Genomic DNA, 26,881 nt, shown 5'->3' with positions numbered 1-26,881 from the left:
ATAATCCTTTATTTGTTTTTACACAAGAGTCAATTTGTGATTCAACCCCTGGGTGGCAGTGTTTCTGGATTGACCTCTGGGTCTATAGGTCCTCTCTAGCTAGTGTTTAGATTTGTTTTCCCTGTGGCACTTAATACCGGTTTGGGGAAGTGGGTTTCCCCAGAACTGGTTCTCTGATGGTTATTCCCTGCTCTGATCCCCAGATTCCAGAAAAACAACTTTCCCCTGCAGTCTTTTAGAGTGTCTCCAATTGGGTGATCCTATGTATTGGGCTCAGAAGCAAGGATTTAAAGAGAGGGGGGAAAAAAGAGCCAGAGAAGTGTGTGAACTCCGGGGCTGCGTGCAAGTGTGTTCAGTCTTTTTCCCCCTTGGGTCTAAGCACCCCGGGACACTTTTAAAATTTTTAGGCTGTCCTTTTGCGCCGAGATCAAAATGGGTTGCTTTTTAGAGTTCCCTTCTGTTAGCAGCTCTGCGGACCCCCTTCCACATTCACGGATCACGCCAGCCCCAACAGCCACAGATTTTTCTAGGTGCAGACTTCCCCAGGTTCTCCAGCTCCCTTGTGTGAGTTTCTCTCTCCTGCCGGGACCACAGACCTCACCTTATCCCAGGCGAAATCTGACCTTTCCATGAGGGAGTGTATAGCACCTCTGAATCCGCCTGCTTGTGCCACTTGGGTACTGGTGGTCTCGGGTTCGCAGCTGTTCGGTGGGTGCCATAGTTGTAAATTCCCTGGGCTTTTTATGCTTTCACTAACATCCACTTTCCCCTTCAAGATGGCGCAGTCTTCGTGTCCTGAGCTGGTCGCTCCGGGTGGGAACCCAGCAGCAGTGGGGGCTGCCCGGTCAGGGGAGCCCCGTCCTGCCGTCCCCCACAGTCTCCTGGAGTATAGCTGTCCCTCAACTCACCAACAAACACTCCCTGTGCGACCACACACTCTCCCTTTGTTTTCTCACTCACACACTCTTTAAAATAGTTTCTAAAGCTGGTTATTTCTGAAAGTTGTAAGATTTATAAAGAAAGATTTATGAAAGTTATATAATGTTTGTAAAAAAATATTGAAAATAAGTTGAAGAAGCGACACAGGCCAGTAAGCCAGAATAAATAGAATAGGAAAATTGAAATATACAGCAATTTGGAGCCATCTAGTAAATTCTATCTTCCCTAAACCAAGGACACTTAAGAGTAAATGATTTGCATTTTGCCTCCCTAAGCAGAGAGTAAATAGTTTATATCAATGTATTCATGGAGACTGATAACAGAAATTCAATTAGTATCATTTGTTCTCTGCACCAAGGACAAATGAAGTTAGAAAATAAGCCTTATTTTGGTTAGTCCTTTTCTGAAGCAAAAGTTCTATAAATTATATGTTTCTAGAGGCCCAGTGCACAAATTCATGCACCAGTGGGGTCCCTCAGCCTGGCCTGTGGGATTGGGCCAAAACCAGCTCTCCGAAATCCCCCAAGGCGTCCCAGATTGTGAGAGGGTGCAGACCAGGCCGAGGGACCCCACTGGTGCATAATCAGGGCCAGGGAGGGATGTGGGAAGTTGGCCAGCCGGGGAGGGACTGCGGGAGGGCTCCAGGGTATATCTGACCCGTCTCACTCAGTCCTGATGGGCCAGACCCCATTAGCAAGCTAACCTACTGGTCAGAGAGTCTGCCTACTGGTGGTCAATGCAGATCATAGCTAATGGTTGACCAGTCAATTGTCTTCCCCCTGGTGGTCAGTGCACATCTTAGTGAGCAGTTGAGCTGCCTTAGCATATCATTAGCATATTATGCTTTGATTGGTTGAATGGCCAACCAGATGACTGAACACTTAGCATATTAGGCTTTTATTATATAGGATATTAATCAGGTATTTAAAGAAAAGATAATCTTAGTTGTGAGAACTGAAGTTTTACTAGCTTATGTTTGTGTTTAATACCCTCTTGTCACTTTGGATGCTATATAATCTTTTGGTAGAATGGGTTTGACAACCTTCTTAGGGTTTAAATTTTAAGAAAAAAAATTTTTTTCCCTTGAGTTAGCTGTAGGTGATTCCAATAGGTCCTGGAATGCCTCAAGATCTTCCTACAATGGAAACTAGGGACCAAATTACTTAAGATACTGGGTATCTCTTCTACTTTAATCTCTCTCAGGTTAGAAGGCCTCCTGACCCAAGGCCCTCTTGATTTTCCAGTTCATCGCCATTGACCAGAAGCCTATGTTTGTTCTAATCAAGATTTGGAAGGGAAACAAGTTGGAACCCTCCTGGGAAGGACCCTAACTGTATGCTTACCACAGAGACTGCTGTTTGGACTGCCGAGTGAGGTTGGACCCAACACATGACTTAAGGGCGACACACCTCAACTTGAACAGCCATACCAGGACATATCCCCTTGAAATTGATGCTAAAAACTGTGAGCTGTCTTAATAACCATCATGTACTGAGTTCTATTTGCTTTAGGGGTCTGGCAAATTGCAGGGGCTTACAATGTGGGCTGGGAAAATGTGTACAATCTGGATCATGCTTACCCAGTTAAGTTATTGATTATAGATAACTTAAATGATTTGTATATTCAGCCTTTAGGTCAAAAGATTGGCTAGGACTAGATTTAGGAATAGATGTCACAGGACAAGAGTCCCTAGGCCAGTGGTCGGCAAACTCATTAGTCAACAGAGCCAAATATCAACAGTACAATGATTGAAATTTCTTTTGAGAGCCGAAAACCGACTTCTGCGCTTGGGCCACGAAGTTTCAATTGCACTGTACTTGTGAGCCCGCACGGGTATTTTGTGGAAGAGCCACACTCAAGGGGCCAAAGAGCCGCATGTGGCTTGCGAGCCGCAGTTTGCCGGCCACTGCCCTAGGCCACTGCCACTACCATGCAAATAGAAGTAGGATATAAGGGAACAAATGCCTGTGTGGAATGGATGAAATATTCTGTACTCGCCCTAAGTAAAAGTGACTGTTATGCTTGTGCGGCAGGAAGGCTAGAAGCCCAAGTGGTCCCATTCCCATTTGGATGGACCTCAGACAGTAACGGGATGGAATGTGTGCTTGTCCTGTATAAGGAGGAAACTGCCTGGGGAAATGCTTTCTGTAAGACTCTCTCCCTGTTGTCCCCATTCAACAGAGGTAAAGAGCAAGGACCCCCCCCCCCCCCCCCCCGCCAAACAACAACAACAACAACAACAACAACAACAACAACAAAATGATTCAGCCCTGTCCTCCAACGTAAACTATACCTCCTGCCTCTCAAGGGGTGGGGGGAACAGTGCTCGGAGTTTATGAGAAATTTATTGGGATGCATAAATGGCCAAATATCCTTAGAAGCCAATCATGCTGCACTGTCGATCCCCGTGCTGAGGCCTGGTGGTGTCAGGGGGGACCCTGACTTGGGCCTTGCCCAGCGAATGGAGTGGACCTTGGGCTCTGATACCATTGGCTATCCCTTCCACGTTGGCACATCGTAAACCTTTCTCAATGGACAGACAGACTGGGAAGAGGAGAGAGGGTCCTGGGGCTCCTTTGATCCCCATGTACACACAGATCCCATTGGGTTCCAGGAGGAGCACCAAAGGAGTTTAAAGCTAGAAATCATATTGCCGCAGGATTTGAGTCTGCCCCATTCTGGTGGCCACTGTGAACAACTTTGTGGTTGGATTCATTGTATTTACTACCAGAGGCCCCGCGCACGGATTCGCATTCCCGCATCAGCTCCTTTTGTGCCAAACTACCTGTGGGGCAACAGCCAGCCCTCCCCAGCTTCCCGACACCCTCAGTGGGCGGGCCCTGCCTCCCCCGCCTTTCTTCTCGGCTCAGGCCCCGCCCTCTCCAGCCCACAACTTCCGTTGGTCTGGTTGCCTGGGAAACCGCTTATTTCCGGCCGCGCAGCAGCCGGGGCGGCGGAGATGGCTGAGGAGAGACACCCCACGGTGAGCACAGGTTCTGTCTGGGGTCCCGGCCCGGGCGGGGCTGGATGGGGCCGTGCGGTTCGCCGCTGCCCCGGACTGGCGGGGAGCCGGGCCCGCTCCCGGGGAGGGGTTGGCCTGGAGCAGGGCTGATTCTTTAGCCTGTGGTTCTCTTGGGGTCACCTGGACGGGAAAGGGGTTTTCCTTAAAAAATGGCTCTTTCCTCGCCCCATCCCTTCCGCCTCATTGGGTTTGGGAAGGCACGGCCAGGCCGAGGCCGGCAGCTCCTCCCCGGGCTGGGGCGGAGGGCGACGGCCTGGACGCTCCCGCAGCCCCGCGGGCGGCCCGGGGCCGGACCGGGGATTACACGGCGCAGGGCCGCCGGTACCAGGTAGCCAGGTGAACTCGGGGTGACCCAGTTGTCATTTTTGAGGCGGGTACTCATAATTGGATGTAAAGTTACAGGTGTGAAACTTTGTTCTCCTTATTTCAGTATTGGGTTTCAGAGCTTGTTTTGAGCATTTGTTAGAATGACTTTAGTTATTCACTCGTTTATTGCCCTTTGAAAAACACCCCGGAAAACAAAGACAAATGTTGGCTGTTACAGAGCAGGCCAGTATTATTTATTATCTGTTAGAGGGGTCGTTTGTGTTCTATTTTCTTTATATTAGCGGAGAAACTAAAGTATTTTAGTGTAATCAGAAAACTCTGAGTACAGAGCAGGAGGCCCTAGGCAAAGACTTTTGTAAGCTACGAATAAAAAAAAAAAGCATAATTAGTGTTACTAGGTTTTCAATATTGGAAACATACCAAAGAAAATTCTTCACCTACATAATCTTAAATGTAAAGCATCATTAAGATATTATTACTACAGATATTCTTTAGTGTTCATTGTAGGTATAGATAGGTGTTCACGGATAGTCTGTGAACTTGGTTTCTGTGAAGGCAGAATACACCTGTGATTTTGAGTCTCTAATTATGCTTTAAAGGGAATGGCTTTTAAATATATATATTGATTTCAGAGAGGAAGAGAGAGGGAGAGAGAGTTAGAAACATTAATGATGAGAGAGACACAGTGATTGGCTGCCTCCTGCATGCCCCAAACTGGGGATTGAGCCCGCAACCCGGGCATATGCCCTGATAGTGAAGCATAGTAACCTCCATCTTGTATAAAAAGCTGCTGTTTGAAACTCTCTGCTATTGTTAGATAGTCCCTAGTCCTGTAAACTCTGTCATTGTAAACTCTGTCACTTTAAGACAGTCTCTTATTCTATAAAAATGACTTTGTTTTTAGTTCAAATAATAGAAAAAGATAAACTTAACTGTCTGACCTTGCAAGCTAGCCATCCAATGTAATAGACTAATATAAACTAATACTAATAATAATGCCCAAATTCTTATGCCAAGTACTAACTCATTATGTATTCAAGGTTACAACTGTCTGTAGCAATAACTCACACAGAGCCCTTTGTAATATCTGCAAACAAAGAGGCTCGAAAAGTATAAATACGGAAACTTCCTGTATATTTTGCTCAGAGATTTGGAAGAGACACCTCCCTCTGGGCTGCACGCAATAAACGACTCCTAATGGGCTAATTAAGGCGTCTTGTATCTCATTCGCTGATTTACGATACAACCACAGTGACCTCCTGGTTCATAGGTGAACGCTCCACCACTGAGCCAAGTTGACTGGGCAGGGAATGGCTTTTTTGTTTTGATATGACTTTAGCACTTGAACCTGAAGTTTAATTATTTTCATTATTGTCAAATTTATTGCCAGCAGTGTTATATTTTAGACTACTGCATGGAAATTTGAGTTTCTTCCTTTTTGGAAATGATCTTGCATTTTGTAATAAAATGACATGATAATCCTACTCCTAGACCTGTATCCTATCGAAATAGAAGCAAAAGCATATAGTACAAGTGTGTTTATTGCAGTACTATTTACAGTTGCAAAAAGCTGGAAACAGTGAATGTCCATTGGTGAGGTAATGGATGACTCTTGATATTTCCATATGTAAGAAGATTATACAGCTATTAAAAAGAATGTTAGAACTATATATGTTGACTTGGGGGGATTTTCATAGTATATATTTAAGTAAGAGCTAGATGTGAAGTGAGATATATTGTGTGATCTTAATTTCGTGACACAAAGAAAAAAAACATAGATCTGTGGATGTGGAGATATATATATATATATATATATATATATATATATATATATATATATATATATATATATATATACTAGAGGCCCGGTGCACGAATTTCGTGCAGAGGGGGGTTGTCCCTCAGCCCAGCCTGTACCCTCACCAATATGGGACCCCTCTCACAATCCAGGACTGCTGGCTCCCAACTACTTGCCTGCCTGCCTTCCTGATTGCCCCTAACCGCTTCTGCCTACCAGCCTGATCACCCCCTAACCACTCTGCTGCCAGCCTGTTTGCCCCCAACTTCCCTCCTCTGCTCGCCTGGTCACTCCTAACTGCCCTCTCCTGCAGGGTTGATCACCTCCAACTGCCCTCCCTTGCAGGCCTGGTCCTTCTCAACTGCCCTCCCTTGCAGGCCGGGTGCCTCCCAACTGCCCTCTCCTGCTGGCCATCTTGTGGTGGCCATCTTGTGTCCACATGGGGGCAGGATTTTTGACCACATGGGGGCAGCTATATTGTGTGTTGCAGTGATGATCAAGCTGCAGATTACTCTTTTATTAGATAGGATAGAGGCCTGGTACGGGGTGGGGGCCAGCTGGTTTGCCCTGAAGGGTGTCCCTGATCATGGTGGGGTTCCCTTGGGGCATGGGGCAGCCTGAGCGAGGGGCCTGTGGTGGTTTGCAGGCCGGCCACGCCCCCTGGCAACCCAAGGGGAGGCCCTGGTATCTGGAATTTATTTTCCTTCTACAATTGAAACTTTGTAGCCTGGAGTGGAGCCAAGCCTGGGGCTCCCTCCAAGGCCGGCAGCCATTTCTGTAGGGGTTATAATTGAAACTTTTTTGCCTTAAGTGGGTGGGCCCGGCCAGGGTGTGCGGAAAGCTTTGCTTCCCCTGTTGCTGGGAGCAACCCTGGCCTGCTCTCTCAAGCTCCATTCTGCCGCCATTTCTGTTTGAATTTGTTTACCTTCCATAATTTAAACTTTGTAGCTTGAGTGGAGGCTTAGGCCTGGCAAGGGCAGACGGAAAGCTTGGCTTCCTCTGTTACCTAGGAAACCTTGCTCTCTGTGGCTGTAGCCATCTTGGTTTGGGTTAATTTGCATACTTGCTCTGATTGGATGGTGGGCATGGCTTGTGGGCATGGCTTGTGGGTGTGTCGGAGGTATGGTCAATTTGCATATTTGTCTATTATTAGGTAGGATATATATGTATATATATATGTGTGTGTGTGTGTGTATATATATATATATATATATATATATATATATATATATATATGGAGAAGACAAAGACTTAAAACTCATAGAGAGAACTTTGAACAAATATATAAGTAAAAATCTATGATTGAAGGCCTTGAGGCCAGAGATATCCCAGCAAAATGGAATGAAACTAGCCCAATGTGGGGCACACAGGAATTCTGGTTTGCTACCCAAGTTATTTATTTATTATTATTATTTTAAATATATTTTATTGATTTCAGAGAGGAAGGGAGAGTGAGAGAGAGAAACATCAGTGATGAGAGAGAATCATTGATCGTCTGCCTCCTGCACACCCCACACTGGGGATCGAGCTCGTAACCTGGGCATATGCCTTGACTGGCATCAAACCTGGGACCCTTCAGTCCGCAGGCTGACACTCTATCCACTGAGCCAAACCTGCTAGGGCTACCCAAGTTATTTAGATTAATAGTTCCTTATGGAGGAAAAATGGGGACTGACATTTATATTTTATTTAAGAACTAGAGGCCCAGTGCACGAAATTCGTGCACAGGGGGCAGCGGGGAGTGTGTCCCTCAGCCTGGCCTGCACCCTCTCCAATCTGGGACCCCTCATGGGATAACCAGCAGTTGGACATCCCTCTCACAATTCAGAACTGCTGGCTCCTAACCGCTCACCTGCCTGCCTGATTGCCCCTAACTGCTTCTGCCTACCAGCCTGATTGTCCCTAACTGCTCCCCTGCTGGCTTGATTGCCCCTAACTACCTCTGCCTCGGCCCACACCTGGTACCCAGGATTCCCTCCTCCAGCTGACCACAGGCGCCCAGGATCCGGGCTTCCCTCCCTCTGGTCAGCCATAGGCGCCCAGGCTGGCTGCAGCCTTAGGGGATGGTGGACAGGGGGCTTCGCCTGTGCTGCAGCTGCAAGTGCTGGCGCCCAGGACTGCAGGGTGGGCGGCTTCTTTGTCTCCCAGGCCACAGCCAGCCACAGGTGCTGGTGCCCGGGACTGCAGGGTGGGCGGCTTCTCCATCTACCAGGCTGTAGCTAGCTGCAGGTGCTGGCGCCTGGACTGCAGGGTGGGCGGCTTCTTTGTCTCCCAGGCCACAGCCAGCCACAGGTGCTGGTGCCCGGGACTGCAGGGTAGGCGGATTCTCCATCTACCATGCTGTAGCCAGCTGCAGGTGCTGGCACCTGGACCACAGGGTGAGCAGCTTCTCTGTCTCCCAGGCCACAGCCAGCCGCAGGTACTGGTGCCCAGGACCACAGGGTGAGCGGCTTCTCTGTCTCCCAGGCCACAGCCAGCCGCAGGTACTGGTGCCCAGGACCACAGGGTGGGTGGCTTCTCTGTCTCCCAGGCCACAGCCAGCCACAGGTACTGGTGCCCAGGACTGCAGGGTGGGCGGCTTCTCCATCTCCCGGGCTGCAGCCAGCCTCAGGTACTGGGGCCGAGTTTCTCCATCTCCCCCAGGATGTGGGGCGGGTGGACATGGGGTGGGCAGCTTCTCCAGCTGGCTGTAGCCTGGGATCATAAGGCAGGCGGCTTCTTCGTCTCCCAGATTGCATCCACCCTCAGGTACTGGCACCTGGTTTCTTGTCTCCCCCAGGACGTGGGGAGGGCGGCTTCTCCAGCTGGCTGCGGTTTGGGATCACAGGGCAGGCGGCTTCTTCATCTCCCAGGTCGCAGCCAGCCTCAGGCACTGAGGCCCGGTTTCTCAGTCTCCCCCAGGAGGTGGGGCAGGCGGACCTGAGGTTTCTGCTGCTGGCTGCAGCCTGGGATCACAGGGCAGGCGGCTTCTTCATCTCCCCGGCTGCAGCCAGCCTCAGGCACTGGCACCTGGTTTCTTGTCTCCCCCAGGACGTGGGGTGAACCGCTTCTCCAGCTGGCTGAGGCCTGAGATCACGGGGCAGGCAGCTTCTTGGTCTCCGTGGCTGCAGCCAGCCTCAGGCGCTGGGGCCCAGTTTCTCCGTCTCCCCAGGACGTTGGGCAGGTGGACCTGAGGCTTCTGAGGCTGGCTGCAGCCTGGGATCATGGGACGGGCAGCTTCTTCGTCTCCCAGCCGCACCCAGCCTCAGGCGCAAGGCCTGGTTTCTCTGTCTTCCCAGGACGTGGGGCAGGTGGATGTGAGGCAGGCGGACCTAAGGCTTCTGAGGCTGGCTGCAGCCTGGGATCATGGGGCAGGCGGCTTCTTGGTCTCCGTGGCTGCAGCCAGCCTCAGGCGCTGGCGCCTGACTTCTCCAACTCCCAGAGACCTGGAGAGGCTGGGGGGCGGGGCTGCCGCCATGTTTTCAGTTTAATTGCATACTCACTCAGATTGGATGGTGGGCGTGGCTGGGGCGTGGCTGGTGGGCGTGGCTTGTGAGTGTAGCGGAGTGATGATTTGCATATTACTCTATTATTAGATAGATAAAATGGTTTAGAGATCTTTTTAAAAATACTGAGCAAATAGCTCGGTTTCTATGATTTATACTTATAACATTTTTTGTAATTCCCATTATTTTGTTTTTTTAATTTTTCAAATATATTTTTATTGATTTCAAAGAGGAAGTGGGGGGGAAGAGAGAGAGAGAGAGAGAGAGAGAGAAAGAAAGAGAGAGAAAGAGAAAGAAACATCAATGATGAATGAGAATCATTGATTGGCTTCTTCCTGCACCCGCCCCACACCGGGGATCAAGCCCACAACCTAGCCATGTGCCCTGATGGGGAATCAAACTGTGACCTTCTGCTTCATAGATCAACGCTCAACCACTGGCCGGGCTAATTCCCATTATTTAATGTCTTCGTATAAACAACTTTCTTCCAGTAAAGTTTAAACCTTTCAGAACTTAAAACAAAATACTACTGCTCTAGTTGATTTGGTTCAGATAGAGTACCTACCACATATCAAGCATTGCATAAATATTTGTTAGATGCACAAATGATCACAGAACAACATAAAAATGAAGAAGGAACCAAAAAAAAATTTATTCTTCATACATCCCAGCTATAAATGAAATCAGGTGGGTTAATAGAATTCTTTCCATCTCAGTATGCTTTGGGAAGTCTTTTGAGAGAAACACAAAAATATACATAATTTATTTTAATTCTACTTCGTGTAGGAAGTAGGGTTGCTGACTTATGAAGATGCTTTTTGAATCTTTAAGAATTCTTACTGTGTTCCGCAAAGTGAAAAGAAAACCCCAGATCAAAAACAATAGAGGTGCCTGACTGGCATGGCTTAGTGGTTGAGCCGACCTATGAGCCAGGAGGTCACGGTTCATTTCCAAGTCAGGGTATATGCCTGGGTTGTGGGCTCGATCCCTGGTGTGGGGTGTGCAGGAGGCAGCCAGTCAATGATTCTATCTCATCATTGATGTTTCTATCTCTCCCTATTCCTTCCTCTCTGAAATCAATAAAAAATATATTAAAACAACACAAAACAATGGAGGTGTTTTTGGTTTTTTTTTAGCACTTTTAAACCAGCTTCGTTGAGGTGTAAGTATATATACTGTAAAATTTACCCATTTTAAATATATAGTTTGATTAATTTTAGTAACTTTATATAGTTTGTCAACGATCACAACTTATGTCCATCACTCCAAACAATTCCCTTGTGTCCATTTGCAGCCATTCCCTACTTGTAATCTGTGGAGAGCGGCTACAGTGTTTGGACAGGTTCAAGCCTTGGACTAATGAGAGAGCATGGTCCTCCCATGGCAAAGCCACGTGCAAGTCCTAGCTTGGGGGGCAAAGCCCTCCCAGTACAATTATAGCCAAAGGCTGTAGTTGTAAGCTTGACCTGATGGTCCGAACCTGTTGTCCCACGTGGCTAAATGATATAGGCTGCGGGAGGTGCAGCAAATAAACAAAGCTTGACCAGGTACATGTAATTGAGTAGATTTGAAACCCGAGAGAACATTGTAAACATCTTGACCACGCCCTTACTTTGCCTTGTGGAATCTAGCTATAAAATAAAGACTCAGCTTGCAGGCTGTGGCGCCATCTCTCCATCAGAGAAGCAGCGTCCCACCTAGCCCCAGCTTTATTCTCTTGTCTGTCTTTTCCATCCTTCACCGCCCCCTCTCAGGTTAACCCATAGCTGTGCCGGCATGGCACAGTAATCACAACCCACTGTTGATCTGCATTCTGTCTCCATAGTTTTGCCATTTCTAGCAGTTTCATATAATGGAATTTTACAATATGTAGTCATATGTGTCTGACTATTTATTATCTTAAAAAATATTTTTATTTAACTCAATAGAGGCCCAGTGCATGAAATTTGTGCATGGGGTGTGTGTGTGAGTCCCTCACCCCAGCCTGCACCCTCTCCAATCTGGGACCCCTTGAGGGATGTCTGACTGCCCGTTTAGGCCTGATCCTTCTCACAGTCCAGGACTGCCTGCTCCCAACCACTCGCCTGCCTGCCTGCCTGATTGCCCCTAACCGCTTCTGCCTGCCAGCCTGATCACCCCCTAACCACTCCCTTGCTAGCCTGGTTGTCCCTAACTGCCCTCCCCTGCTGGCCCGATTGCCCCTAACTGCCCTTCCCTGCCAGCCTGGTCACACTTATCTGCCCTCCCCTGCTGGCCTGAGTCCCCCCCCCGCAACTGTCCTCCCCTGCAGGCCTGGTCCCCCCCAAATGACCTCCCTTACCAGCCTGGTCACCCCTAACTGCCCTCCCCTGCAGGCCTGGGTCCCCCCCAACTGTCCTCCCCTGAAGGCCTGGGTCCCCCCCAACTGTCCTCCCCTGCAGGCCTGGTCCCCCCTAACTGCCCTCCCCTGCAGGCCTGGGTCCCCCCCAACTGCCCTCTCCTGCAGGCCTGGTCACCCCCAACTGTCCTCCCCTCTTGGCCCGGTCACCCCTAACTGCCCTCCCCTGCAGGCCTGGTCACCCCAACTGCCCTCCCCTGCAGGCCTGGTCCCCCAACCTGCCCTCCCCTGCAGGCCTGGTCACCCCAACTGCCCTCCCCTGCAGGCCTGGTCCCCCAACCTGCCCTCCCCTGCAGGCCTGGGTCCCCCCCAACTGTCCTCCCCTGCAGGCCTGGTCCCCCCTAACTGCCCTCCCCTGCAGGCCTGGGTCCCCCCCAACTGCCCTCCCCTGCAGGCCTGGTCACCCCCAACTGTCCTCCCCTCTTGGCCCGGTCACCCCTAACTGCCCTCCCCTGCAGGCCTGGTCCCCCAACCTGCCCTCCCCTGCAGGCCTGGGCCCCTCCCAACTGCCCTCCCCTGCTGGCCTGATCGCCCACAACTGCCCTCCCCTGATGGCCATCTTGTGGCGGCCATCTTGTGTTGGAGTGATGGTCAATTTGCATATTACCTCTTTATTATATAGGATTATATAGGATGGTTATTTTGATTTTAATATGTATTTCCCTAATGGATAGTGATACCTGTTAGCATCACCAAAGAAGGAACATATCAAGTAGGAACAAATGAAGATGAGGAATAGGAATGTTAATGGTCCTATGAAAGGTAGTAGCCAGGTATACCAATTTATATTCTTTAGCCAGTAGTCCCATGATTGATGTTCCTAATCTTTGCATGATATTGATTGATGTTCTCTAATCTTTGCGGCCCTTTCTGTTAATTTTTGGGTGGCATCCCTGACTAGGTGAGGCAGTAATAGAAAATGCTTTGGCTGGGCCTCTGTGGAAAGGCCAAGTGTGTTAAGATTATGGAGGAGACATCCCAGAGGGGTGGTTTTGTTGTTTTTTTTTTTGAGGGACAGAAAAAGAATTCTCCATGGTGTAAATTAGGAAGAGGAGATAAGCAACAAAGGGATATCTTGGAAGCTAGACTAGAGGGAACATCCCCACTGTCTACTTAGGCTCCGGAGGAAGGAGGACAGTCTGATCTGCATGGTGGGCATCCCTCTGCCTTCCCTCTGAGATTTGATGGTCTGTTCCATGCTTCTTTGTCTCTGGATCTATTTTTGTTCATCAGTTTATGTTCATTATATTCCACAAATGAGTGGGATATGTACATATTCAACTTCATTACTTATGGGAAACTTTAAGGTGGTTATAATAATTTATGCTTCTTCCACTAGTTCCTGTTGCTTACATCCTTGATATTGTTACAACTTTCGCTTTTGTCATTATGGTGGATATGAAATGTTTATGTGATATTATTTATATTTCCTGGATTTTGTGAGGTAGAGCATCATTAGTTGTCTCTCTTCTTTTTCTGTGCAATTCCTAGTTCATATGTTTTGATTATTTTTCTACTTTGCTATTTGTGTTTCATATTTTTAGTTATTTCTAGTTTCTGGCTGTTAATATATATATATATATATATATATATATATATATATATATATATATTTTGGTTGTGTTTTGTATTGCAAACATTATCTCTTAGTTTTCTGCCTTTACTTCCTTTTTGGAACAGAAGTTACTAATTTTAATGTAGTTGAATATTTAGATAATTTTATTTTTGAAGTTCATTTTTCAATCCCAGTTGATATATAATATTATATTAACTTTAGGTCTACAACATAGTGATTAGACATTTATATACCTTCCAAAGTGATCACTGTGATAAGCCTAGTACACATCTGACACCATATATAGTTACTACAAAGTTATTGACTATATTTGTGCTGTACTTTACATCTCCGTGACTGTTTTTGTAACTGGCAACTTGTATTTCCTTCCTTTCACCTTTTCCACCTATCTCCCAAACTCCCACCCATCTGGCGACCATCAATTGTTCTCTGTATCTATGTTTGTTTCTGCTTTGCTTATTCCTTTATTTTGTTGTTTAGATTCCACATGTAAGTGAAATCATACGGTATTTGTCTTTCTCTGTCTGACTTTTGGTGCTGCATTGAACATAAGGGTGCATATATTTTTTCAATTAGTGTTTTAGATTTCTTTGAATAAATACCCAGAGGTGGAATTGCTGGGTCATATGGTGTGGGGGTTCTTCAGCCATGACCAGCACGGCTAGAGAGCAAATGAGTCCTGAGTAGGGGCGACTGGGGATTGAGAAAAAGAAAGAGACAGACACAGAAACAGTAAGTAAAGTTGGGACCAGGTGGGACACTGTTCTCGGATGGAGAGACCGTGACCCAGAGCTAGTGCAGTGCATTTATTATATACAGCATGATGCCAGGAAGTTTTACTAGAGTTTAAGACAGGTAGAAGATGGCGACCGGCAAGAAGGTAGGGAGAGAGTGTGAGTGAGGAACCCATAGAGGAGAGTGTAGACGTGTGTAGTGTGTGTGTGTGTATGAGCTAGGGTCAGTTAGATTCTGCACGTCTTCCAAGGGGCTCCCTAACTGGGCAGTCCTAGACGGCGCAGCCCCGCGCACAAAGCGGACACTTCTCAGCGGCTGGTGCGGACGCGGAGACCACGCCATCTTGGGAAACAGAGCTGCCTGAGACGCGGATCCTGGCTTCTGACACAAACCAGGACCCTGCAGCCACTGTGCACAGAGAACTGCTATCACAGCTTCAGACCAACAAACAAGAATCCAGACTTCTCAGCAGAATTCCGTGAGTCAAAGAGCCTACCCCACTCCCAGCAGGCGCGCGGAGAGCGCCATAGTAACTGATAGACCCGCCCCTCCCCCAAGCTGCTGAGCGCTCACAGGAGCGCGGAGAGTGCCATAGTAACTGATAGACCCGCCCTCCCCCAAGCTGCCGAGCGCTCACAGGCGCGTGGAGAGCGACATAGTAACTGATAGACCCGCCCCTCGCCCAAGCTGCCGAGCTTTGCGCAGGGACGCGCTCCCCCCTAGGGAATTTGGCGCACGCGGGACAGAAGCAGCTCCCCGTTGGGGAAATCTGTCAGTGCGCACAGAGGGCAACCCTTCGGGGAATTTGGCTTGCGGGTCACAGCTCCCCCTTCTGGGAATCTTAGAGAGTGCACAGAGGGGCTTCCCTTTGGGGAAGTTGGCGCGCAGGACGGACTCCGCCCCCCTTCCGGGACTCTGGCAGAGTGCACCACGGAGCCAGCTCACCTTCAGGATTTTAAGACTGTGCACTCTAGCCGGTTTGGCTCAGTAGAGAGAGCACACACAGGACGCAGCTCCACTTCAGGGAATTTGGCACACCGGACACAGCTGCCTGGGACCCCTGACTCACAGCGCATTCACACTAAGAGCCAGCGACCCCAACTGTTGGTGCATGCACACACAGGGACCCTGATTCTCAACGAGAAACCACACAAGGCAACAGAGACTTTGACACTCGAGTCTTGGTGCAGACACAGGGAAACTCTGACTCCTGGCACATCCTAAGGATCTCATTTTCGGCGCATACCAACAGTGTGGTGCAGACAGGGCCCCTGATTCCAAGTGTGCACACGAGACCACACGGAACACTGGGGACACTGACCCTGGGCAAGTCTGGTTCCCACCAACCAAAGGCAGCCACACGTCCTAGTGTCAGAGCACTTCAGTGAAACTCGGGTGGAGCGAAGTCCCCACATCACACGGCCCAGGTCCACGCAAACGGAAGCTTGAGCTTTCTGGTAATAACCAGAATGGGGAAACGAAATAACTCACAGAGGAAAGAAAATATGGAGTCGCCAAGAAAGGAAATTAGTGAAACTGAAGCTTGCAACATGACCGAAAAGGAGTTCAGAGTAATGGTCGTGGAATTTATACATCGGATGGATGAGAAAATCAACAACTTATGCAAGAATCAGGAAGAAATGAAAAGTGATATAGCTACAATCAAAAACACCATGGAAAGTTTCAACAGTAGACTACAAGAAGCAGAGGACCGAATTAGTGAGTTAGAAGATCAGGTACAGAAACAAGCTCAATCTGAACAGCAATTGGAGAAAAAAATTAAAAAGCAGGAGGAAAGCCTAAGGGAGCTTCGGGACAACATGAAACGAAGTAACATGCGTATAATAGGGCTGCCAGAAGGACAAGAAGAGCAGCAGGGATTAGAAAATCTATTTGAAGAAATAATGACAGAAAACTTCCCGGATATGGGAAAGATAAAAGTTACGCAAGTAAAGAGAGTCCCAAGCAGGATCAATCCCAAAAGACCCACACCAAGACATGTCATAATTTCAATGGCAAATATAAATGATAAAGAGAGAATCCTAAAGGCGGCAAGAGAGAGACAGAGAGTTACCTATAAAGGAACACCCATCAGATTGTCAAATGATTACTCATCAGAAACACAACAAGCTAGAAGTGAATGGAAGGAGGTATACAAAGGGTTGCAAAGCAAAGGACTGAATCCAAGAATACTATATCCAGCAAGACTATCAATCAAAATTGAAGGGGAAATCAGGAGCTTTGTAGACAAAAAAAGCCTCAGGGAGTTTGTCACCACCAAACCAGCAATGCAAGAATTGCTAAAGGGAATACTGTAAAAAGAAGAAATAAACAGGTAAGAAGGAATACAGACACAAAAATAGATATGACTGCAAACAAATACCTTTCAGTAATAACTTTAAATGTAAACGGACTAAATGCTCCAATCAAAAGACATCGAGTAGCTGAATGGATAAAAAAACACGACCCATGTATATGCTGTCTACAAGAGACCCACCTCAGAACAAGAGACTCACACGGAATGAAAGTGAAGGGATGGAAAAATATCTTTCAGGCAAATGGAAATGAAAAAAAAGCTGGGGTAGCAATACTTATATCTGACAAAATAGACCTCAAAGTAAATGCCATAACAAGAGATAAGGAAGGCCACTTCATAATACTAAAGGGAGAAATCCAACAAGAAGAAATAATTCTGGTAAACATATACGCACCCAATATAGGAGCACCCAAATACATAAAAAAACTCCTGGAGGATATCAAGGGAGAGATTAATAGCAATACAATCATAGTAGGAGACTTTAATACCCCACTATCACCACTGGACAAATCCTCTAAACAAAAAATCAGCAAAGAAACAGCAATCTTAAATGACTCACTAGACCAGATGGAATTAATTGACATCTTCAGAACATTTCACCCCAAAGCCACAGAATATACATTCTTCTCAAGTGCACATGGGTCATTTTCAAAGATAGACCATATGCTGGGTCACAGGCAAAGTCTCTTCAAATTCAAGAAGATAGAAATTATATCAAGCATCTTCTCAGATCACAGTGGCATAAAACTGGAAATCAACTACAATAAATACAATCCAAAGAAATCAAACACATGGAGACTAAACAGCATGCTATTAAACAAGGACTGGGTCACCAGAGAGATCAAGGAAGAAATAAAAAACATCATGGCAACAAATGACAATGAAAACACAACAATCCAAAATCTATGGGACACAGCGAAAGCAGTCTTGAGAGGGAAGTTCATAGCTCTACAAGCCTATTGCAAAAAACAAGAAACAATGGTAATAAATTACTTAACCCTACAACTCAAAGAGCTAGAAAAAGCGCAGCAAGAAAAGCCCAGTGTAACCAGAAGGAAGGAAATAACAAAGATCAGAGCGGAGATAAATGACATAGAGACCAAAGAAACAATACATAAGATCAACAAAACCAAGAGCTGGTTCTTTGAAAGGATAAACAAGATTGATGGACCTCTAGCCAGGCTCACCAAGAAGCAAAGAGAGAGGACCCAAATAAACAAAATCAGAAATGAAAGAGGTGAAATAACAACAGACCCTGCTGAGATACAAAGGATTGTTACAAAATACTACGAATAACTCTATTCCAACAAACTGGACAACCTGGAGGAAATGGACATATTCCTAGAAAAATATAACCTTCCAAAAATCAATCAAGAAGAATCTAAACAGCTCAATAGGCCAATAACTATGGACGAAATTGAAGCAGTCATCAAAAAGCTTCCGGCAAACAAAAGCCCGGGGCCTGATGGCTTCACAGGAGAGTTTTACCAAACATTCAAGGAAGAACTAAAACCTATCCTCCTCAGACTATTCCAAAAAATTCAAGTGGAAGGAACACTTCCAAGCTCCTTCTATGAATCCAGCATCACCCTAATACCAAAACCAGATAAAGACAACACAATGAAAGAGAATTACAGACCAATATCCCTCATGAACATAGATGCCAAAATCCTCAACAAAATTCTAGCAAATCGGCTCCAGCAATACATCAGAAAGATCATACACCATGACCAAGTAGGATTTATCCCAGGAATGCAAGGATGGTACAATATCCGCAAATCAATAAACGTGATACATCACATAAACAAATTGAAAGATAAAAATCACATAGACATATCAATTGATGCAGAAAAAGCATTTGACAAAATCCAACCCCCTTTCTTGATAAAAACTCTCAACAAGATGGGAATAAAAGGCTCATACCTCAACATAATACAAGCTATATATGAGATACCCACAGCAAACATCATACTCAATGGACAAAAACTAAAAACATTTCCCCTAAGAACAGGAACGAGACAGGGATGCCCACTCTCACCACTCCTGTTTGACATAGTACTGGAAGTATTAGCCATTGCAATTAGACAAGAAGAAGAAATAAAAGGCATCCAAATTGGAAAAGAACAAGTAAAGCTGTCTTTATTTGCAGATGACATGATATTGTACATAAAAAATCCAAAAGACTCCATCAAAAAACTAATAGAGTTTAAGACAAAGGAAATTATGTGAAATCATGCTTAAAGATCAAGCTGCATTCTTCATTCTTGTGGCTTCTCGTAATTGTCAGGCCTGGAGCCCGGATAATTGTGTCCACCCCGGTGCCTGGCTGAACTTAGATAATGACACCCACCCCCTGGCATCTGAGCGATAGGTCAGGACTGACAAAATTTCTGCCTTTGACAAGGTATGTTTCCAGGACATGGCTTTGTCGACGCCACTGGACATGGATGACGACCTTTGCTCAGGTGCTCTCCCAGGCGCTCTCTACAATATGGTAGTTCTGTTTTTAATTTTTTGAGGAACCTTCATACTGTTTTGCATGGTAGCTATACCAGTGTACAACCCCAGCAACAGTGCATGAGGTTTCCCTTTTCTCCATATCCTTGCCAACACTTGTTGCTTGTTGATTTATTGATGATAACCATTCTGACAGGTATGAGGTGATATATCATTGTGGTTTTAATTTGCATTTCTCTGGTGATTAGTGACATTGAGAATCTTTTTGTTTGTTTTATTAATCCTCACACAAGGTTATTTTTCCATTGATTTCTAGAGAGAGGGGAAGGTCAGGGAAGAGGCAGAGAAACATTGATGTGAGAGAGACACATTGATTGGTTGCTTGCCGCACATCCCCTATCAGGGCTGGGGATTGAGCCTGCAACCGAGGTATATGCCCTTGACCGGAATAGAACCTGGGGCCCCTCAGTCCTCAAGTCAACACTCTATCCACTGAGCCAAACTGGATAGGGTGCATCTTTTCTTTTTCATAAATGTTTTTTATTGACTTTTAGAGAGGAAAAGGGAGGGAGGGAGAGAGAGAGAAACATCTATGCAAGAATGAAACATTGATTGGCTGCCTCCTGCAAGCCCCCCAGTAGGGGCTGGAAAGGTGGGGATTGAGTCCACAACCCAGGGATGGACCCTGACTGGGAATTGAACCAGCAACCCCTTGGTGTACAGGACGATGCTTAACCAACAGTCAGACCAGGGCAAACATATATACACACACACACACACACACACACACACACACACACACATATATATGTGTGTATATATATATGTATATATATATGTGTGTGTGTATATATATATATATATATGTATATATGTATATGTATATATATATATATATATATATATATATATATATATATGCCTAAGCGACCGTTAACGCCCAGTTGACCGAATGACCGGTTGACCAATCACTATGTGCACTGACCACCAGGGGCAGAAGTTCAATGGAGGAGCTGCCCCGTGGTGGACAGTGTGCTCCCACAGCCAGCCTCCTGCAGCTGGCCAACCTCCCGCAGTCCCTCCTCCAGTCTAGCCAACCGTGATCAGCCCTGATTGGGACTGGGTGAGTTGGCCCCAATCGGCCCCAATCGCCACAGGCCAGGCCAAGGGACCCCACCCATGCACGAATTTGTGCACTGGGCCTCTAGTCTTTTGATATGTCTATTGGCCATGTGTATGTCCTCTTTGGAGAAGTGTGCATTCAGGTACTCTGCCCATTTTTTTTTATTTTTGCTTTTCTTTTTTCCCCCCCACTTTTTTTTTTATTAAGGTATTATGTGTGTAAATATCTTACCATTGCCCTCCCCCACCCCACTCCCATATATGCCCTCACCCCCCAGAGTTTTGCATCCATTGGTTATGCTTATATGTATGCATACAAGTCCTTCGGTTGATCTCTTATATCCCCCACCTCTCCCTAACCTTCCCGCTGTAATTTGACAGTCTGTTTGATGCTTTACTGTCTCTGTATCTATCTTTTTGTTCATCAGTTTATAATGTTCTTTATTATCCATAAATGGGTGATATCATGTGGCATTTTTCTTTCATTGACTGGCTTATTTCACTTACCATAATGTTCTCCAATTCCATACAGGTTGCTGCACATGGTAAGAAGTCCTTCTTTTTATGGAAGGATAGTATTCCATTGTGTAGATGTACCATAGTTTTCTGATCCAGTCATCTGCTGACAGGCACCTAGGCTGTTTCCACAACTTAGCTATTGTAAATTGTGATGCTATGAACATAGGGGTGCATATATCCTTTCTGATTGGTGTTTCTAGTTTCTTAGGATATATTCCCGGGAGTGGGATTACTGGGTCAAATGGGAGTTCCATTTTCAGTTTTTTGAGGAAACTCCATACTGTTCTCCACATTGGCTGCACCAGTCTGCATTCCCACCAGCAGTGCACGAGGGTTCCTTTTTCTCTGCATCCTCGCCAGCACTTGTCATTTGTTGAGTTGTTGATGATAGCCATTGTGACAGGTGTGAGATGGTACTGCATTGTCGTTTTGATCTGCATCTCTCGGATAATTAGTGACTTTGAGCATGTGTTCATATGTCTCTTGGCCTTCCTTCTGTCTTCTTTTGAAGAGATTCTATTTAGGTCCGTTGCCCATTTTTTTATTGGATCATTTATCTTCCTTTAATTAAGTTGCATAAGCTGCCTATAGATGTTGGAGATTAACTGAGTAAGGTGCCCACATAACTTCTGAATGTGAAAAGCAGCAAGGTTGCTGTCTGCCAGGGAAAGATGGCTGGAAATACAGTCACCCTCTTAAAGGGCCAATGCACAAAATTCCCTGTGCTGCCACTCACCATGGGCTCAGGCAGAGGAAGGACAGAGCGGAATGGAGCTGTGTGATTAGAAGCCAGGATTGGGGGCTCTGGTGTTAGAGCTCAGAAGGCAGACACTCTGGTTTCTTGTGCTGAGTCAGTCCCACAGGCTGTGGGTGTCATCTTTCTCAGGAAGAGAGTTGCTATCCTGGTAGTTTTGCCTAGGGCAGTGGTCGGCAAACCGCGGCCCGCGAGCCACATGCGGCTCTTTGGCCCCTTGAGTGTTCTAATGCCACTTCTTCAAAATAGACTCGTCCAGGCCAAAAACCGACTTCTGCGCATGGGCCATGAAGTTTCAATCACACTGTACGTGTGCGCCTGCACGTGGTATTTTGTGGAAGAGCCACACTCAAGGGGCCAAAGAGCCGCATGTGGCTTGCGAGCCGCGGTTTGCTGACCACTGGCCTAGGGGGAAGACAGTTGACCCACCCTATTAGAAAACACCTTGCCCCACCTGTGGAAAAACTCACCACACCTGTGGATGATTGCCTGAGGGCTACTCAAGACTGAATCCAATCAGTCTGCAGGCAGAGCTGGTCTCTGGAGGCTTTGAGGATTTTCCTGATCTAATTAATCAGAAACAGTGTTTGACACTGTCCTGCACTAGAGATTGAGAGGCATAGCAGATCTACCTAATACTTAGTGGCCAACCAAAACAGGCAGCCAAAATGAGGAGACAAAACACAACCCCCAAATGAAAGAACAAGAGGATTCTCCAGAAGAAGTGATAAATGAAATGGGGATAAGAAATTTATCTGATATAGAGTTCAGAATAATGATGAAAAGGTGCTCATCAGCAGGAGAAAAGATATAGTAACTATGAAAGAAGAACAGTTGGAAATAAAGAATGACATAGCATAAATAAAGAACACATTGGAAGGAATACAGAGCAGATTATGGGAAGCTGAGGGTTGGATCAGTGACTTAGAAGACAGGGTTGAAAAAATCACCCAATCAGAGAACCAAAAAGAAAAAACAATTGAAAAACAGGAAGACCGCTTAAGGGAGCTGTGTGGGACAACATGAAACATAACAATATTAGAATAGCAGGTGTGTCAAAAGAGGAAAAAGGGATAGAGTATGTATTTGAAGAAATAATTGTAGACCCCTAGCTGGTTTGGCCCAGTGGATAGAGTGTTGGCCTATGGACTAAAGGGTCCCAGGTTCGATTCCTGTCAAGGGCACATGCCCGGGTTGCATGCTTGGTCTCCAGTGGGGCGCATGCAGGAGGCAGCTGATTAGTGATTCTCTCCCATCATTGATGTTTCTATCTCTTTCTCTACCTCCTCTCTGAAGTCAATAAAAGTATTAAAAGAAAAAGAAGAAATAATGGCAGAAAACGTTCCTAACCTGGTGAAGGAAAAAGTCACAGAGGTATAGAGAGCCCTAAACAAGAAGAACCAATACAGGCCCATGCCCTGACACATCATAATTAAAATGCCAAAAATTAAAGACAAAGAGAGAACCTTAACCCTACCAGATCTGAGGCCCTGAACCTGTCCCCTATACCTGGGCTCCTGAGCATTAAAGAGAAAAAATCAACATGATATAGAAAAATGTTATTTACATGCAAACAAGTGGTTAGAATAAGATGGAACTTGGAGACATTGTAGAAAATAGGTCTAGGCAAAGTACTGAAAATTAGGAGTCACCAGAGATTTGGAAATTACCGAAAAATCAGTACAGTGGTCTGGTAGATTTAAAGGCAGCAAGAGAAAAGAAAACTGTTACCTATATAGGAGTTCCCATAAGGCTGACACCTGATTTCTCATCAGAAACTACAGGCCAGAAGGGAATGGCATGAAGTAGTCAAGGTAATGGAAAGCAAGGATCTGAGACCAAGATTACTATATCCAACAAGGCTATCATTCAAAATAGACGGTCAGATAACAAGCTTCTCAGACAAAAATAGGCTAAAGGAGTTCATCATCACCACGCCAGCATTACAATAAATGCTAAAGGGATTGCTGAGAAGAAGAAACAGAGAGAGAAACCTAGCTGTACAGAATTAAAATGGCTATAAATAAGTACCTCTCAATAATAATCCTAAATATAAATGGACTAAATGCTTCAATCAAAAGGTCTAGGGTAGCTGAATGGATACAAATATATGACCTAACTCTATGCTGTCTACAAGGGACCACTTCAGAATAAAATCACACAGGATGAGAGTGAAGGGATGGAAAAAACGTTTTCATGCAAATGGAAATGAAAAAAAAGCTGGGGTAGCAGTATTCATATCTGACAAAATAGACTTCAAAATGAAGGCCATCAAAAGAGACAACAAAGGTCATTACAAATACTAATGAGATCAATTCAACAAGTGGATAAAACCCTGGTAAACATATGCACCCAATAAAGGAGCACCTAATTGTATAAAAAACTTCTAGAGGACTTTAAGGGAGAGATCGACAACAATACAGTCATAGTAGGGGACTTTAACACCCCACTGACTTCACTGGATAGATCTTCCAGACAAAAAATTAAGGAAACAGTGACTCTAAATGACACACTGGATCAGATTGATTTAATTGATATTTATAGAATACTAGTGGCCCAGTGTGTGAATTTGTGCACTTTGAAAGGAAATTAATTAGAATAAATATTTTAATATTGCTATTCGCCCTTTCTTTATAATAGAAGTGTCAACCATATTCATGAATGTCAATGACAGATCGATACACACACATGCCATTGGCGCCAGCGAGAGCTTTATATGTATGATGCATCTGCGAGTCAACTTAGCCTTTTATATGTATATAGAATAAAGTTGCTTAGTTAGACCTGCTTTCTGATGTAGCTAAACTTTTTTCCATCCTAGTGAAGCACCCCAACTTCTCTTTCAGGTAATTGTCAGCAACACAGCAGTAAATATCAATACGAAGCAGACTATTATTGTAGATGATTCAGGGATAAGAAAGGGTAAAATATTTAATTGCAGCAGAATATTTGACTATATTCTGCACAGTGAGAGAACCTGAAGTCTTTTTCAAGGTCCACCATTTTTTCTTTTCAGTTGGGTCAAGTTTCTAAACTTTATAAATCTCTGTTTTCCCTCTAATGAAAAGAAAATAGGATTCCACCGAGTCTCTCATCTACCTACTCCAGGACTGCTGTGAAGATCAAATGAGATGAGGCACGGGAAAACACTTAACAAACATTTGGTTATAGTGTAAAGTGTTTCCACCTGGCTATAAAGCAAGTCGTGTTCCTGGGCTGAAGAAACTGCAAGGAGGCTAGTCGTTGCTAGGGAGAGGAAGCCAGGCATTGCTATGTGATGTCATTACCTGGACAGAGGGAAGGACACTTAGCATATTAGCCTTTTATATATATATATATATAGATTTCACCCCAAAGCTGCAAATATACATCCTTCTAAAGTGCACATGGTTCATTCTCAAAGATAGACCACATGTTAGGACATAAAATAAGTCTCTACAGATTCAAGAAGATTGAAATCATATCAAGCATCTTCTCAGATCATAGTGGAATGAAATTAGAAATCAACAACAATAAAAATGCCCCAAAACATTCAAACATATGGAGGCTAAATAACATGTTATTAAATAATGAATGCGTTACCAATGAGATCTAGAAAGAAATAAAAAACTTTCTGGATACAAATGAAAATGAACACACAGCAACCTAAAATCTCTGGGATCCAGCAAAAGCAGTACTGAGAGGGACGTTCATAGCACTACAGGCCTATCTAAAAAAAAAAAAAAAAAAAAACTAACTCTGTAACTAAAACAACTAGAAAAAGAACAAGAAAAGCCCAGAGTAAATAGAAGGAAGGAAATAATACAGATTAGAACAGAAATAAATAACAGAGAGACTAAAAAAAAAAATACAAAAAATCAATGAAACCAAGACCTGGTTCTTTGAAAGGATAAGCAAAATTGATAAACCATTAGCCAGACTTATCAAGAAACAAAGAGAGAGGACCCAAATAAATAAAATAAGAAATGGAAGTGGAGAAGTAGCCACTGACACCACAGAAATATTAAGGATTGTAAGAAAATGTTATGAACAACTATATGCCAACAAGCTGGACAATGTGGATGAAATGGACAAATTCCTACAAAAATACAATCTCCCAAAACGGAACTAGGAAGAATAAAAAAACCTGAATAGGCCAATAACAACTGATGAAATAGAAGCAGTAATAAAAAACTCCCAGCAAACAAAAGCCTGGGTCTGGATGGCTTCACAGGGGAATTTTAAGAAACATTCGAAGATGAACTAACATCTGTACTCCTCAAAATATTCAAAAAAATCCAAGAGGAAGGAACACTTCTAAGCTCTTTTTATGAGGCCAGCATTATATTAATTCCAAAACCAAATAAAGACACTGCAAAGAAAGAGAATTACAAACTAATATCCCTGGTGAACATAGATGCTAAAATCCTTAACAAAATATTAGCAAATCGGATCCAGCAATATTAAAAAGGCTAAGTGGGATTTATTCCAGGATGCAAGGCTGGTACAATATCTGCAAATCAATAACTGTGATACATCACATAAACAAAATGAGAGACAAAAATCACATGATCATATCAATTGATGCAGAAGAAGCAAGCATTCAATAAAATCCAATACCCTTTTTTGGTAAAAACTCTCAGCAAAGTGGGAATAGAGGGAGCATTTCTCAACATGATAAAGGCCATATATGACACACTTCCAGTGAACATTGTACTCAATGGGCAAAAACGAAAACCATTTCCCTTAAGAACAGGAACAAGACAGGGATGTCTACTTTCACCACTCTTATTCAACATGGGTAGGGTCCCTAGGCCTGGATGGTGATCAGGGCCAGTTGGGGCCTTCTGGCTGCTGGCTGGAGCCTTTCTTCTCTGGCTGCCGGTTGCCAGCTGGGGCCGTCCTTTGTTCCACGCCACCCCCTGGTGGTCAGCGCATGTCGTAGCGAGCGGTTAAACTGGTCTTCCCACCAAACTCTGGAGGGGACACTGCATATTAGCCTTTAATATATATAGATAGTACTGGAAGTCCTAGCCACAATAATCAGACAAGAAGAAGAAATAAAAGGCATCTAAATTGGAAAGGAGGAAGTAAAACTGTCCTTATTTGCAGATGACATGATGTGCATAGATAACCAACTTTAAAGAGTCCACCAAAAAAACAAAACAAAACCCAAACAAACCCCTACTAGGTTTAATAAATGAATTTGGCAATGTAGTGGGACACAAAGTCAACACCCAAAAATTGATGGATTTTTTAATACATCAATAATGAATTCTCAGAGACAAAATAAACAAATAACCACACTTACCACTGGAACAACAAAATAATAAGGTTCTTAGGAATAAACTTAACCAAGGAGGTAAAAGACTTGTAATTTAGAAAACTACAGGACATTGAAAGAAAAAAAAAGACAGAGGAAGATATTTACAAGTGGAAGCATATTTCGTGTTCATGGATTGGTAGAATTAACA

The 26,881-nt window shown here is 44.9% G+C and overlaps 1 protein-coding gene across 4 annotated transcripts in view; it reads left to right on the top strand.

Moving 5' to 3' along the window:
• The first annotated feature begins 3,876 nt into the window (after positions 1-3,876).
• Positions 3,877-26,881, top strand: part of BBS4 (Bardet-Biedl syndrome 4) — a 180,113-nt gene continuing 157,108 nt past the window's right edge. For all 4 annotated transcript variants that reach the window (XM_079789701.1, XM_079789702.1, XM_079789700.1 and 1 more), the window contains exon 1: positions 3,877-3,922. In XM_079789701.1, coding sequence (XP_079645827.1) covers positions 3,899-3,922 — 24 coding nt within the window. In that variant the 5' untranslated portion in view covers positions 3,877-3,898. The remainder of the gene's footprint in view (positions 3,923-26,881) is intronic.

This window comes from Cnephaeus nilssonii (genome assembly GCF_951640355.1).
Source record: "Cnephaeus nilssonii genome assembly, chromosome: 1".
In the NCBI taxonomy this organism is placed as follows: domain Eukaryota; kingdom Metazoa; phylum Chordata; class Mammalia; order Chiroptera; family Vespertilionidae; genus Cnephaeus; species Cnephaeus nilssonii.
Note: the sequence above shows the minus strand (reverse complement) of the source record. Positions and strands in the feature narration are given on the sequence as shown.